The sequence below is a fragment of the Furipterus horrens genome, unplaced genomic scaffold (assembly GCF_987537825.1).
Source record: "Furipterus horrens unplaced genomic scaffold, mFurHor1.1.pri manual_scaffold_6, whole genome shotgun sequence".
Classification (NCBI taxonomy): Eukaryota; Metazoa; Chordata; class Mammalia; order Chiroptera; family Furipteridae; genus Furipterus; species Furipterus horrens.
In genome coordinates this window covers 181,120,772-181,137,217 of record NW_028327176.1, presented here as the reverse complement: position 1 = coordinate 181,137,217, position 16,446 = coordinate 181,120,772, and the positions used below count along the sequence as shown (strand labels likewise).

General features: G+C 41.1%; 2 protein-coding genes across 2 annotated transcripts in view; both read right to left on the bottom strand.

Annotated features, from left to right (window-relative positions):
• LOC150007920 (nesprin-1-like) overlaps nt 1-4,195 on the bottom strand; it is a 45,164-nt gene extending 40,969 nt beyond the window's left edge. The window contains exons 1-4 of the mRNA XM_090280838.1: nt 3,929-4,195; nt 2,672-2,824; nt 2,212-2,379; nt 242-418 (exon numbers count right to left, since the gene is read on the bottom strand). Of these exons, the coding sequence (XP_090136964.1) occupies nt 242-418; nt 2,212-2,379; nt 2,672-2,824; nt 3,929-4,129 (699 nt within the window). The 5' untranslated portion in view covers nt 4,130-4,195. The remainder of the gene's footprint in view (nt 1-241; nt 419-2,211; nt 2,380-2,671; nt 2,825-3,928) is intronic.
• An 846-nt stretch (nt 4,196-5,041) lies between these two features.
• Nucleotides 5,042-12,567, bottom strand: LOC150007919 (nesprin-1-like). The gene is made up of 7 exons (XM_090280837.1): nt 12,473-12,567; nt 11,022-11,355; nt 10,218-10,361; nt 9,266-9,430; nt 6,243-6,560; nt 5,157-5,312; nt 5,042-5,065 (listed from the first exon to the last, which is right to left on the bottom strand). The coding sequence occupies exons 1-7, from the start codon at nt 12,565-12,567 to the stop codon at nt 5,042-5,044; spliced, it is 1,236 nt and encodes a 411-aa protein (XP_090136963.1).
• Between the last annotated feature and the right edge of the window lie 3,879 nt (nt 12,568-16,446).

The window sequence follows — 16,446 nt, the reverse complement described above, 5'->3', positions numbered from 1 at the left end:
TACTAACTGATGAGTAAAGGGATTAGGTAAAGCCAAATATTTGAAATTCACTGCTTTGTCACATCAATCAAACGTACATTAGTTCTGTGTTCACATAAAGACTGAAATCTATGCTCCTGTCTAGACATGCTCCAAAACTATCCCGAACACCAAAGTATTAACACTGTTTTTACAAACCTGTAGATTGCACAGGGTTTCTCCTTGATTCATAGCCATTCTGGAACGTGCCAGCGGTACTCACCCTCTGGGCTGTACTGCAGATCGCTGAGTAACTATCCTGTGTGTCCTGCAGGTGCGCGTGCACAGTTTGTTTAAGTTTCGCTTGGAGGTGTTCTGCACATTGGCTGATCAAATTGTCGCCTTTAATTTTAAGGTTGTTCAAACGGTCTTCAAAACCAGCAATTTCTTCCATCATTGCCTACAAAAGAAACAAGAGTTCTCATAATTCAATTTTTAGCCTTTAAATAACCTATTTACTAAACAGAAAGTTTAAAATTAAAATTTCACTGTTTAATGATACTTTTGAAAGAGTTTTATAATCTGTCTTGGTTACCATATAGCAAATGAAAAAAAAGTATGTTTCAGGGATACTCCAATGGGAAGACTTAATGAGTTTAATAGATTAAGTTACATAGGAATGAGGAAGGAAGCTTTTAGGCTGGGGTGAGTTCAAGGCTTCTCTCAGATAGAGAATAGCTGCTCCATAGTATTGTTATCAGAGAAAGGATGTTTGTAATGTTTTTCAGCTTTATATATTATCATTCTGATATAATTTATATCTAAAATATAAGTGTTTAGTTTATGAATATACAATTTATCTAATACTATAACATCTGATATATATAAAATAATCTAACATCTGATGATCAAGGTATACCTAATTTACATCAAATAATATTTATATTAATAAAAATAACATTTACCACTCACCATTTATTAAGCACCTGCTATATTCCAGGAACTATATGTAAGTCCTGAGGAATGTGTATTATTATCATTGTTTTACAGATGAGGAGGTTGAAGCACAGGGAGGTTGTATGACACACTCAAGGCCATGCCAACTAGGAAATGGCAGTGCCCCCAGGCTTTGGACCCCACTCTGCCTGACTTTGGCTCATACATACCCCTGTCCCCACATGTGTTCTTTAGAGAGCGTTCTCAGAGATTACATGGAGACGAGTAACTAACTTTTTCAAATCAGGTTTTAATTTCCTTACTGCTACGTGATACTAATGACAAGTGACACATTCCAACACAAGGCTTCCTGGGTCAACACATTTACGTATCTACCGAAAACCTAGTGGTCCCTCCGTAGCCTGGGGTATACCGTTTTTCCAACAGTGTTGTGTTAATGGTTATTATAAACACCAAATTGAAAAGAACCATTTGGTTTTCCAGTTGGAATAGAGTCATTGTATCACGAGGGTATTCAAGGTATTGCCTCAGTGCCCAACGCAATACACCATGCAATTAGTTTTCTATTCATATTTGCTAAATATAATTTTCTCCTATAGTCAGGAATCCTGAAGCCCAGGGATGTTAACGGCTTTCCTAAGCACAGTAGTGGACTTTGACTATATCATGACTAAAATTCAGTTTCTTAAAGCCAGCAAAATTGCTCCATAACATTGTGATCATATGACATCTGCCATCTGGCACATATAATTACTAAAAATACACATTAATAAAGATAAGAATGCCTCATATCAGTACCATAATTTTTGGTTTACACAGTGTTTTCATAGGTATTATCTCCTGTGATGCCCACAACAGCTACGTGATGAGGCCGGTCCCATCACTTCCCTTTACAAAGGAGAACAAGGAGGGTCAGAGGAGCTAAGTTCTCCCAGCTAGGAAGGAGGGAGTCTGGCTAGAATTCAGACTTTTTGACTACTATGCCTGTATCCTGTCTTTGTTTGTACTTTTCTAAATTAAAGAGAATCTCTTTGATAAATTACTCCATAAAGATTAAATTCTGTAATAAGAAACCATTAGCTAGGAAAAAGGCTAGAGCTGAATGTCAGGATTCAACTATTATTGATTCACTTAAATAGTGAATTTAACTGTTCTCCATTATTAGGTATCCTTGGGACTCAGACCTGACTCTTTAACTTCAATCATTATAATCCAGAGATGCGCGGTCACGCACACAGACAGGCAAGGCTGTGAAAGCCATCCCGTAATCCTCAGCTCTTCAGAGACCAGATGTACCTTGTGGTGGGCCAGTTGCTGGGTGATTGTCTCTAGGCTGCTGGTCTCCATGAGGTCGGGTGCCACCAGCCTGCCTGACATCTGCAGCAGCCACTTCTCCACTTCCTGGAGCTCAACGTTGTAATCTTCGTGGTCTTTGACCTTCGCCTCCAGACTGTGAACGTGCTCCTGTGAAGCCAGGTGCCCATTAAAGGTGACTTTTAAGCCAAAAGCTACTCAAAACTGTTTTATATTTTAAAAACCCAGTGCAACTCTTAGGGTACATATATCACATGGGGTTCCATATATCGCAAAATTACTAGGATCTGAAAAAACAGGAAAAAAGTCATTCTGCCATCTGAATAGAAAGAAAAATACTGATCCACCCCAGCGCTTAAATTATTCTGACAGAGAAAAAGGAGTCAGGACCCACTTTTTGGCAAATAAGTAATTTTGTATTGAGTTTCTGATGTCACCTTACCTTTCCTTCACTGCAGAGGTCCTGGTAATCACTTTGAAGCTTATCTATTTTGTCTTTCAAAGTAGCATCCTGCACCAGTTCCAGAAGAGCTTCACCTTTCTCTCTCACTGATTTTACTGATGGTCCATGGGACAGCACTATTTGTTGAAGTGACTGGAATTACAAAGAAAAAAGAGAGAGAGAGAGTTTGCCCGTGTGGTCGAGATGAGAACACCACAGATCTGATACTTGCTTTATAGATCTATACATGAAAGGAAATGGTTTTTAATGGTTAATATTGTTTTTAAATAGAGTAATGCATCCAACAGCGTGGAGAGAGAAGTATGGAAAAGATTTGCATTTGGCTATATTCAACACAGGTGCTATTTCCAGCTTCCACCCATTCCTTGCAGCAGAGAAAAACACAAAACGAGGCACTGTCATTTTATCTTGAGTTCATGAAGTTGCCTGCTGTTTGAGGTGCATGTAAAGCTAAGGAGACAAATCCCAGCTGTGAGGGTGCTGTACAGGCAGCCCCAAGAACTCAGTGGTTCGATGAGACACTGTCAGATTGGGTAGAAAAGCCAAGGATTGAAGAGACATTGGCTGGAAGAAGAAAAAGCTTCTGACAGGGAACGCTTTGAGGTAAGTCATCACACAATTCTTACAGACTATCATTTGACCCTTTAGGTCAAGTTTAGAGCACAAATTATTCCACATATAAACTTCCATAATTGTTTCAAAAATGTAAACAGGTGAAATAGCTCTATCTATATCTTGCGTGGCTAGCTATAGTCACACCACCATTTATTCTTTGAAAAATTAATATCTAAGATGTTTAGCTACAGGTGGTTAATTAGAACGTATTTTCTTACAAATATGGTACCACATTTTAAATTTACCGTAGGTCAGCTTATAGGCCTTGGATACCCAAAGGTGAAGGGAAGACTACCTGAAACAGATCAAGTCTACAGGTGTGAGATCCTGATGCCAAGAAGATATATCTGGGGGATCCCTCTACCTGAATCACATTGTGAGAATAGCTCCCCATGTATTGATACAATCTTTGAGTTTCAGGCAAATGTGACTCCTGGATGGGAATACAACTTTGAGGTAATATATGTCGCCAAACTCATCTACATCACTCACCCCCTGTAGAATAGACATGTTATGGATGCTCTCCAGCCCCTGCTGAGGGTGACATGCCAGGACTCATCTCCCTCCCATTCAGTCCCTACATGCTCCTCCTGCCTTTGTCAGTGAGTGACAACACACTACCTTGTATTTAGATAATTGAGCTTTTTTTTCATATAATTCCATTTTGGGTTCTTCAGGCACATGCAGGATTTCTTGGTATTCTGTTATCCAATGAGTGAGTGCTTTATATTTATCTGAGAATTCTTTTGCTAAATGAAGGCCTTTTTCCAGAGTCATGTGCTCTTTCCGAACTGTGCTGGTCAGCTCCTTCAGCTGCTCCATGTGACCATGAATCTCGTTCCTTAAACTGTCTGCCTCGCCGTCCTCCAAGAATTCCAGAGCCCTCTCTCCTTTCTCTCGCGCCGAGTTCAGCAAACTGTGGCCTCTCTCCATGTCTTTTAGCAAACCCTGAGAAAGAGAAGGAGTCAATCTTTTCCTTCCTTTTAAAGAAAACACAACCCCATTCTTGAGTCTATTATTGCCCCTTAAAATATGTTTGTGAGGTTTATAACCAGTTTTGACCTGCCAGGAAACAGAAATCCTCTTTTATTTACATTAACATAGGTTTTAAAATGGCCTGATCAATAGATGATTTCAGACTCAGTGACATAAGGAAGAGCTTGGTGTTTCTCTGATCCTCAGCAATGTTCCTAAAGATCTGAGTTAAAGCTGTTAACACACGGTGCTCTGAATTTGAGATACATTTTTTTTTTTGTCTTAAGTTTTTAAAGTGTTAAACTGGAATTTAGTTAAGAATTTCATGAGCAGTCATGTCCAAGTCATAAAGATGAGATCACATCACCAATATGAAAAAGTCTGCTTTTGGCCTTACAGAGACAAGAACCTAGTATTTGATGTGAAATGATGCGCCAAGGCCCGCCCATCGCGCTGGGCAGGGGTGAGCACATGCCTCCCAGTGGCTGTGCGGGAGGAGGGAGCCCATCGGTGGGGGAAGAACGGTTACGAGACAAAGTCTGATGATGGCACGCCTACCTCCAGCGTCTTCATTTTTTTCCCCATCATGGCTTTGTCTACTTTCTCAATTTTGGCAGCCACATTCTTGAAGTTTTTATGAGTAGAGCTGTACCAATCAGAGTAGGCACTTAGGGATAATTCGGCTTCCTCCAAACTCTGGATCTCTTCTTCCAGGAATTTTATTTGTTCCTTTGGAAAAAAAGAAACAAAATTGCATGGTCAACTGCAGACCCGTGCCAGTGCCTTCGCGGAAGGACGTGAATGGGAGGGGGAACGTGTTCTGGCGGAGGCAGGGGGGGGCTGCTCCACAGGGGGCTGCCGGCGGCCCTCTCACCAGCACTTGGAGCAGAAGGGCCTGGTATCTGGACGTCAGCCGGGTGGCCTGGCCGCCCAGGCGGCTGCTCACGTGGCGGTCATCCAGGATCTCCTGAGCTCGGGCTCCCACCTCCTCCACTTCATCTCGGTAAGAGGTGACTTCTTCCTGCCACTTCTGAAACGACGGAAAGCGGGCCAGGAAAGGGTGAGGCTCAGGCCTTGCTGAGTGAGACAAGTGTACGTATAGTTTCTGAACAGGAGATGATCCCAGGGCCTATTTAGGATATTTTTATTCTGAGATTTAATTTTGAAAATATGTATTTTGACCTTCATAAAAAATTGTGTTACAACAATGTCATAAAAATGATACATTCTTGGTTTGGGCACTTTTTTGTATATATTCCACTTCAATTCAAAAAACATATTAAATTCTATACAGGTATACCTGTATTAATAGGGAAAGATTCTAGTGTATGTTTACATGATACTTATCCTGATATAATTTTGAAAATGTATCATATATACCCTTCATGAAAAATACAATTACATGAGAAAAGCTGTACTGCTTGAGTTTGAGTACTTTTTTGTATATATTACAATTTTGTTCAACATTTTAAAGCAGAGTGGCATATTTTTATATTTTATTTTGTACTTAGACCACTTTTAAACTAGATGAAAAATGAAAAATATTCTAAAGGCCTAAGCATTATTTTGATCATATGCATCAAATTTGCATGAAAATCAGAATAAAACTAAATACCAAGTATCATTTCAATGCACAAAATTGGAGTGATTTCAAATCAGAACCATTCCCTTAAATGCTTGCAATACTAGCATTTTATGTACCTTTACAAAGCAAGGTAATAGGGTATTGAAAAAATATAAAATATTTCACTAGATTATATTTTATTAAAGATTAATTTAAGATTCTATTCATAATTGCTGTTAGAATGCTCCACTGTAATTTATGTTAACATTCTTTTCAAGCAGAAGATTTTGCAAAATCTAAACCTTGAACAAAAGAAATTTACTAAATAGCTTAATGCAACAGACTCTGCAAGGCAACTGCTTCTCTGATCAAGAACAGGAATTTGCACTAATTTACCTTCATCTGATGTAACTGTGTCTCCTTGGCTGCCCGGTTAGACGGCCCTGCCGTCCTGAGACTCACTTTCTGCTCCAGCGTTGTTAGCCACTCGTCCACCTGCTGAAACTTCTGTTCCATCAGTCTCAATTTGTTGACGACATTATTGAACTGAGTGCGGGTCTCGGACAGTCTCTGCTGGTAAGCCTGCCAGTCCTGCCGCAGGGACTCCAAAGCCCGGTCCTCCGTCTGGGGGATGCCTGATGCTATCACTTCCTCTCTGGTGTGCAGCGCTGAATTCAACAGCGCCTGTCCCTCAGCACAGTGCACCTGCAGCTCCTGCAGGGGAAGGGTATGGCTGTCACACCTCATTCATATTTTACACCTGCACAGGTTATCATGTCTCACCCCAGCCAACTGTGCCACCTTGAACCTCATGTTAGCAAAGAATGACTTTATTCTGTCTCATTTAAAACAACCTAATATGAAATATTATTTCCCAAGACAGCAGAAAGGTTTGCAAATATTTGCTATGAAAATAATCAAAACACATGCGCACACACATGAATAACACAGACATAGTAATATTTGTCTTAGTCATCTTAGAAACAGTTTGTGAAATTTGACGTCTCAGTTTTATGGAAAAAACACTTGTGATTAAAGGGCTATTGTTTAAAAGAATAACTTAGGCCTTTTATGGCTCATAATCTGTTTAAAAAACCTAAGGCTTCTTGCTTGACATTGAATGAAATCAGTGCTATACTTGTAGTTCAGACAGGAACAAGGGCCTCTTTTTGCTAAGAAGGGACACTTTGCCAAAGCTGTGCTCTAGGGAATGTGTTGGCCAAGGAAAGTTAGCCCAGAGGGTAATGGAAGGTTAAATTATCACACCTGCCAACTGGATGCTCCCAGGGGCAGATACATTTTCTCCCACCAAGGCATAAGCCTCAAAGATTTATCTTACAAGTTCAGTATAAACCCAACCTTGAAGAGCATCAACTATAATTTATAAAAAAGAAAAACTCATATCTTTAAAGGTATTGGCAAAACAATATTGTATACTTGCATCTCATATGTTTAAAAATTGACACCGATACTTGATCTGATCAACGAAAGTTGTTAGGAACCAAGTCAAAACCCACCAAGTATGTTAAAAGTACCAACATTTTTAGTCAAAATACAGTGTTATAAAAGTATTTAATATCATTTCAAATCATCTGAAATTGCTGGTATCTGACTATTGCAAAAATAGCAATCTCACATGGTACAAACTAATGGACATATTTTTCCTCAGTATGATGTCACCTCAAGAAAGCTATAACATGAATCTGTAAATGTAAGAGCATAATGTATACGGTAAAATATTAATTAAAACAGCCACAAACACAGAAATTTTATTCCAAAGTCCTTAAAATCTGTTAGAAGTTAATTTCGTACTTTTAATCTTCTTTAATTCAGGAGTTGGCAAACATTTTTGGTAAAGGGCTGAATAGTAACTATTTCAGGCTTTGGGGGCCGTTAGCAGTCCCTGCTGCAGCCACTTAATTCTGCCCTTGTAGCTCCGAAGTAGCAAGAGCTGGTACGTAAATGAATGGGCATGGCTGTGTGCCAATAAAACTTTATTTAAATACAGGCATTATGGCTCTAGGCTGTCCTTTACTGATTCTTGCCCTAAGTTATTAATCTCCCTAATACATCACCCTTTCTATGTCTTATAACTGTTTTTACTATTACACAAGTCATCCCTGTTATGTAAATTCTTGTGTGTCCCATATTTTAAGTATTCGTCCCAAGGGAAAACTAGGTTCAATAGTTTAAAAGTCTGTTATGTTCTACTGGCCTTCAGTTTATACAAAGGTTTGTGAATGCGGTCCACACTGCTGGCCTACCAGTTCCTACACCGCTGTGTGTCCTAGGATGTCAAGATCCTGAAGGTGGGGTGCTGTGCAGTTGGAACATCACAAATCCTCACTACCTTTATCTATGCTCCTTCTTAAACTTTGTGACGACTCATAATAAGACAATGTAAGAATTAATGCATGGAGAATTGAAAGGTTGGAGTGAGGACTGGGCCGCATTACTATTGACCGAAGTGAAACATTTTCTTCTGACTGGGGCAAGGGAAACATCTGTTGGGGACAAGTAACTTATTGGCCCAGTTCCCACACAGAAGCCTAGAGAGCTCAGTGTTTGCCTTTGCCAAGAGCATCTGGAGTGAAGTGCTGAGAAGGGTTATTTAGCAAAAACAAAGTCAACTCTACTAAAATAAATTACGACAGCTAAACCTGGCAGACCAGAGTATCCCATGACTTTAAAACAGAATGGATGAGATTCTTAAATAAATTATAAGTCTACATTTCTTACTAGATTACAGTTCCTTGAATGCGGCAATATTTTAATAAATCGTTACCTGCAGTGGCTAGCCAAGCGTCTGCCCTGGATTATGTATTCAATGAGTGCGGAGCGAGTAAAGAAGCCCAACGGTTAGGACCACTTTTCCACAAGGCATGCCAGTCCACCCGGAATCCCAGCCTGCTGCCTGGGCGGCAGCATTCCCTAGTTCCTCTAATTCCTTCTCCTAGGCCTCTGACCTTGGACCTGTATCCTCAGTGATGTGGGTTTCTGTTGAAACCAGATGGCCCAAGATGGTGCCACCGGTTTGATTTTAAGGAGTATCACATTCTATTGACCCCAGATGCTATGTCCCATATCTACCTGAATCCTTGAAGAACCAATGAGCAGGTGGGCCAGTCAACATTATAAATAAGACCACCAGCCATTCCTGTCACAGACCACGTTGGTCTCTGAACAAATTCTTCAAGTCCCAGTCTTGTTGGGTTTAAATGACCTACTAAATGATCTTGACCAGCATATACTACTGAGGTCCCAGAATGCCCTAGATCAGACTATCCTAGGGTTGCATTTAATATGTAGGAGCTATGGAGAGGGTTCAAGGTCATGTTAACTTCTCATTGCTTAAAAGAATAATTCCATCTTCAGAATGAAAATTCTTTTGTTTTAATAAAAGATAAAACAAACTTTACCTGAAGATCTCGCAATGTTGTTTCGTGAGTACAGGTATCACCTTCAAGAACTGAGTACTGCTCCAGCTTTTCTCGTTCCTGCCCCAGCCAAACTTCAAACGCCCTGAGGTCTCTCTGATACTCTTGGTGCAGGCGAACTAGTTTTTCAGACTTCGTTACTGCATCCTGTTATTAGCATTTAAGATGATTAAGGTGGGACTACAATACTACATGCGGTTTCAATGTACCGTAAGAATTCTCTATTGGAATTTTAGAAAAGCGTGATTATTAAATTGTTGGAATATGGCTCCCTAGAAGAATGAAGATTCAAGATTTATGTAAACATACAACGAATAACACCAGGATTAAAAATGTTTTAAAGATTATTTTGTTGAGTTAACTTTCTTATCTCTGAATTCCTTATGAAGTATAACATTGCCATGCCACAAAAATGAATTAACTTTATTCACCATAAAAATATACTATTGCTTTTGAAGAAAATGAAAATTCCTTTATTATACTATAAACAAGGATTTGGACTCACTGTGGATTTATTTTTTCATGTACTTCACCTAATAAAGTAGGATGTGCTTTGAAAAGCTACTTTTATTTTATTTGTGAGGCCTAAATGAAGAATGATATTATTGATGAAAATGTCATGCTTTAGAAAACTCTCACTACCAGCCATACTAAGGCATTCATAAATCTTTATTATAAGTTTCTAGAAATTCTGAGTTGAGAAATATTTTCTTTCAGTAACTTTCATGTATTAAAATATTTGAAAGTTCTTGTTTGGTTTTGCCAGTGGTTTATCTTAAAGTATTACAATTTATTTTGCTATCTGCTATATCATTTTCTTCTATCTGCTTTCAAAAACCTGTCATTTCCAGAAATAAACAAGTCATTAAATAAGCACAGCTCCAAACATTCCAACCTCAGCCAGTGAGTTTCCATGGAATACGGCTAGATGTACCTTGGCCCTTTCCTTGATGGCTCTGTATCGTTCCTGCAGATCCTGGAATTCTAATTGGGTGACGTAGTGTTCCGTCATGCCAGCCCCTTTGAGTTCAATGGTTTCCAGCAAGCTGCTGTGACTCAGCACTTCTTCATTTAATAACTAGAGAATAGTTAAAAAATAATAAAGGAGTTACCACAAATACCATCATATCAATAATACTGATAATATTAAGGTATGTTAACTGTATAGCTGACAAATGATCTCAGGTTATCTATTTGTAGATAGAATAGATAAATAGATCCATCCATCCTTATATATGAGTGTGTGTGTGTGTGTGTGTGTGTGTATGTTTTATTGTTGGAATACTACTATCAATAAAAAAGATTTGGGAACATATCCCCAGTATTTATCCATGTATCTATCTATTTAAAAATTTTCACAGGTAGTATTTTATAAATATAAGCATTATGATAAATGTACAGAAGTCAAAGTACAAAAGGATGTGATTAAAAGAAAGCATTTTTACTTCCTAATGATGAGTAGGCTAAAGATATTACAGGTTGCCAAATTTTAAATGGTCTGTGTCATAGAACATAGATCATGATTTTCCTGGAAGAGAAAAATTTCACGCACATAATAAAATAGCCACAAACAAAAGTCTAGCTTCAGAAGCCATTCGGATTTATGGTACAAGCCCAGAATAGTTTTCTTTTGTGTAAGGCTCTATCTTATCATCCTAGCAATCACATTTTTTGCATGACGGTGCCATTCTGAAGAAGCCTGTCAGAGAGCACCCGGAATCTGAAATGCAGCCCCCACCTTGGCCTTTCCCAGGGCAGCGGATTTGTCCCGCAGCTCCGCGTGCTGCCTTTCAGACTTGTCCAGGCTGGCTTCCACGCCGTCCATCCACCCGGAAAACTGGCGAACGTCATCCTGGTAACTTGTCCAGTTAGAGAGAGCTCCTTCGAGTTGACTGAAAGGTATTTGAAAGGACCACAGTCTATACGGAGAAGTCTTGTCAGTCCCACCCTGGTGTTGTGTCTGCGCTGCCCACGCCACCCACAGGACGTGTGCACACTGGTCAAGCCGGGGCTGGGCTTGGGGTACCCTGGATGGCCAGGGCTGATCAAATCTGGATGCCTGGCACGCATAGCTTCAGGGAGCCAGGGACAGTTAAGTCCAGGAGAACAGGCAGAGAGTGGGGCTGGATATGAGACCTGGAGTCAGGAGTCAGGCCACAGGGGACCCTGGCAAAGGTGTTAGGGTGCAGCCAGGAGAGGTCCGTGGAGCGAGGCTTTTGTGGAGTCAAGCAAGACTCCGGGTGGGGAGAGAATCAACGCTTAGCTCCATCAGTGTGAGCAGGACATTCCGAGGAGAGGGGAGAAGGAAGTAATAAAAGAGGGAAGGAAGGAGCCAGCACGAACAAGCATGGTAACTATCTTACATGAGATTTAAAATCAGAGAATTACAATGGAAAGATAGCGTAACATTTCCTGAATTGGTCTAATTATTAAAACCTGATTATTTCCCTTACTGATAAATGAAGGACTTCCCGCTCTCAATATGGAGGTTGTATTTTTAAGTCTTCGATCATTGGTGCCTGGTTTTATGGCCACGCCTTGGGTGTCCCACCCAGGCGTACCCCAGACCACAGCCCGGCAGCACTCGGCCAGCTCCATGCCCTCTCGGCCTGAGGGCACGCTCTGGTCCCTGTGCCCTCTCAGCTTCAGGGCTACGTAGGCAAGAAGGTCCAGGGATTGTTGCCCTTGGGGGCAGCCTGCAATGGCCCTCCTGCCTCCTGAGAGTTTCAGCTCCCCTATTCTCTGGTGGGGTTACCCCAAGACGTGCATTCTGCCCTGGCTCCCAGCACCTCTTGTCAGCTCCAGCTGCTCACATGCCTTCCTCGTCTCTATTCCCAACCCCTACTGGTGCTTCCGGGGGTGACCTCCCAAGGAAATGACTTGACTTTAACTGATGTATCTTCACATGATTAAACATTGATCTATCATTTGACATTTTAAGCAGTGAAAATAAAAGCGAAACATATAGTTTTATATTAAACAAGGCATAGTATTGCAAATAACATAAGTACAAGACTGTTCCTGTCAGTTTCTTTTGTTCTAATAAGCAAAAAAGTAAAGGGAGGGAAGGAGAGAGGGGGAGAGAGAGAGAGCGCGCGTGCAAGCGCACCCCAGGAACGGGGTACTCCTGAGGGACTATACTGGTCTTTCAGCAATGGCTCCACAGTCGTGGGCTTTAGTTTCTCTTACCTTTTGCACCGGATCGCTGCAGACAAGAGGGAAGCCCACATATCCTTCACACTCTGCAGCTGCTGCTGAAGGGCCGGGATGCCTTCCGGAGACATGCTCTGCAGGACAGACTCCCCTCTGGTCACGATCATTTTCATCTGGATCTCTTTTTCCTGTTTCACCGATAACAGAGCCTGTCCAAGCAAATACAGAAGTCTTTTGTCATTTGCATGTTTAACATCTCCGGCTTTAAATGTTCCAGAGCGTCCAAAGATTGTAGAGTGATATGCAATTGTGTTGGGCCTTGGCTCTCAAGGGCGGGAGAGTCACCTGCGGATGAGCGCCAGAAACCAAGCACCTGTCACCTGCTGGTTTCCAGGGGGCCTTGGCTTTGCAGGTCTCTATTCTTCTCTGAATTATCCTTTCTTTCCACTGACGTTCTAGCTTACTGGTTTTTTAATAAGAGAAAGATAGACTGCAGTAGAATTTGTAAATTCTCAAAAATCACAGGATGGAGAACTTGATCAATGTTAAGGCCTCTGGCCAAACCAACAAAGAAATGTCATTTATTTTATATATTAATTTATATATTTCACGTTCTTCATAAGCACTCATCTTTTTCTATTTAAGAAGCCTGAATCAAGGTTACAAAACTGGCATTACCACCTAAAAGGCAAAGCTTCCTCTCTCTCCCTAATTTGGACCTGGCCAGCCTCTACAGATTCAGATTCGGCCACTTACGGCCACTGATTTTTGCTGCAGCAGGAAGGACCTGCTGGCCGTTTCTCACACACCACGATGTTTGTTTACTCGGCTTTTGCTCATGTGGCAACGTTCTCAAATATCACTTTAGGTATCAGACTTCTTGAGAAACCTGCTCTGACTCTTAACCCTGTCCCTCCTGCATGAGTCTACTGTGTGTGTCTCTAACCATAAGCATGGCCCTATCTGCTATCACTGCCTGTGAGTTTCAGCTGCCCGCACCTGACAGTGAAATCTCTGAGGACAAAGAGAGTACTTTATTCATTTGTGAATCCTTGGTATTAAGACAGAGTGACAGTCTCCTAGAAGATACCCGGTATACGACTGAGAGACGGATGAATGAAGAATCATTATTTTGCCATTAATGGGAACTAGAACTAATATGTTGGGTTGGGGAAATTAACTAAATCACACAGGCAGGCAAGTAAATTGAACAAGATGAAAAATGATTTGGCCTATATAATGTTTCATTGAAATATTTTCTCAGAATAAATGTGTCGATGATGTGATTTGAAACTAGCCTCTTAACTGACTATCAAGCAAATAACCACCTTTGGGCTGTTATTTTATTTTTGTGAATCATTTATGTGTGGACCTGTTCCAGCTGATCCAGGATGTGCAGGCTTGCCCGCCCTACGCACATAGAGCATTCTGAGACCCCCTGTGGTGACAATGTGACATCGCAACACCAGGCAGGTGGAGACTTAAGGAATTTTGAGGAAAACACATTCGGTCAATTAGTGAGATTTTTCTAAGCACACACACCTCCAGCTTGAGCATTCTGCTGTCCAGCACACTTTTGACGGAGGTTGGGTGGCAGTACGAATCCAGCACGTGAACCGTGTCTGTCATCCAGTCCTGCAGCTCTTTAGCCCCGAGGGAGAACTGATTGTGCTCGGCAACAATTCTATCCAGTCTTGACACCTTCTCCTGGAAATGACAGACATGGTTTCCCAGCTGTCCCTTCCACAGAGACCTTCCAGCCTGAAGCTACTCAGACTGTAAAGCTAACTGTTTGGTTTAAATAACAATGATGGACCCTAGGTTCGTGGGCTGCTCAGAGATGATGCCCATCTGCATGCATCTATGAGATGGGTGAATTCTTCCTACAGAGTAAAAAGGTGAGGCTCACTAGGTCAAACAGCAGAAAAATATAATCTGCACTTACAGTGTACTGTCCCTCAACCTAATTGCTATTCTTCTTTATGACTATTGTGATTTTTTTTTTTCAGAATCAATAAAATTTTTAGGAGACCAATCCAAGTAGTTTCTAGCTTTCACGTAATCATATTTGGCTCAACTGATTGCACATGGCTTACATTGTTAGCAAGAGATTTTGTAATGTCACTAAAATTTAAGAGCTGGGACCATAGTATGATTCTGTTTATTAAGTACAAGTCATATCCAACACAGTGAAGTTTATGAATGTGGTTTTATAGCTCTTAAAATGTTAAAATATCTATTGATAGTTGGTATCTATATACATACAAAGCAATAAAAAGATGTCCGTAATTTTTCAATTTATTTTATTTAATCTTTATTGTATTTTTTTCCATTACCATTTAGCCCCCTTTATATGGCCCCCCAGCAATCACCAGAGAAAGACAAATAGCATATTATCTCTCTCATCTGTAGAATCTAATGAACAAACTGAACTAACAAGGAAACTGGGGACAGACTCAGAGACAGAGAGCAAAAGACAAAAACATAACTTATTTTATGTGTATTAGTTCTTTTCTTTTTTTTTTTTGCTTAATTCCTTCACCTTTTTCATCCAGCCCCGCAATTGCCCCTCGCCCCCCCCCCCCCGACAGTTGTCGGTCTGCTCTCTCTCTCAGTCTGTTTTTATTTTGTTTGTCAATTTATTTTGTTCATCAGATTCCAAAGATGAGTGATATCAGATGGTACTTGTCTTTTCTGACTGGCTTACTTCACTTCACATAATGCTTAACTTATTCACAGGAAAAGCATCCATGTAAATGCAGACTATTTATTCCAAGTCTATACTAGTGTGACTGTGTCCATGACGTTTCATTGAGGATCAAATTAGCAGAGCCAGAAGGGTGTCCACACTAAAATAGGGGATGCCAAATTAAAGAAGACTAAATTACAGCAGCACCCCTACACTCTAAGACCTGAAAAGCAAAAGGCAAGTGTAGGGAACAAATGTCACAAGCCGCATAACGCTTAAAGTAGGCTTGCCCCATACCATCTCTGTCACACCAGCTGAATGCTCTAAACGAGACCAAGTGGGATCCCACTGACTTTGTTATAAGCTGTTAGAAAAGAAATTGATCAGTTAAACAAATCATTGTCAGTCTGGAGCTCTGCTCTGTGGACTGAACTGAAAATCTTAATCAACACATCCTTGACCCCTATGGAATGACTATAAGGAATTTAGACAAATTTAGAAAAATGATCCCAAGCTCGTTTGACTCAGTTCATTAAAATTTAAACTGCTTTGAATTCATGTTTTTCCAAAGTAATTTAATCTGAGCTCCCTTAGGCCCCAAACTGAATTTTGCCTCCTGCTTATGCATTGAGTTTTCAAAACAAAAGCTCCAGAGAACGTGCCAATTCAGTATAAAAGGGAATGTTTTGTGCAATAACAGAGATGGGAAGTCCCTTCAGTCTTTAAACCCTCCCTCGCTCTGTCTGGACAACCGCAGGGAGGTGACGCAGCATGAATAATAGACTCAGATTGCAGGGCTGGGAACAGACTCACAAGCCAGCCTTATTCCAGGCCTGGGCCTGTCGGGCTGACACCCAGCCCCGCCCCACGGGGACTCCAGATCGGGGACAGCGGCACCACACTCACACACAGCACATGGCGGGCGTTACCTTTGTTAGATTGCTTAGCGCTAGATACTGAGCAGACAGCTGCGACACTCTGTGCAGAAAGCTCCTGCTGGCAGCTTGTCCTTCCCACAGCTGCTGAGCTTTCTCTTTTAGCCTGTGGAGCTGAGGCTGGTAGCAGCTTATTTCCTCAAGGACAGACTGAAAAGCACAAGCAAGTCACTATTAAGAAGCTGGGGAAAAGCACATCACCGACGAAGCTGTGGCCTGAAGAACGTGGCAGTCACACCTGCGCGTCACAGATGTGCCCTGAGGCTTTCTTATTTCCAAGCTACACACAGTACAGTACGGCCTATAGGACAAAAACAAATCGACCTCAAAGGGAAGCCAGAAAACACAAAATCTGTCAGAAATAGGGGGAGGGTACACTCTATCTC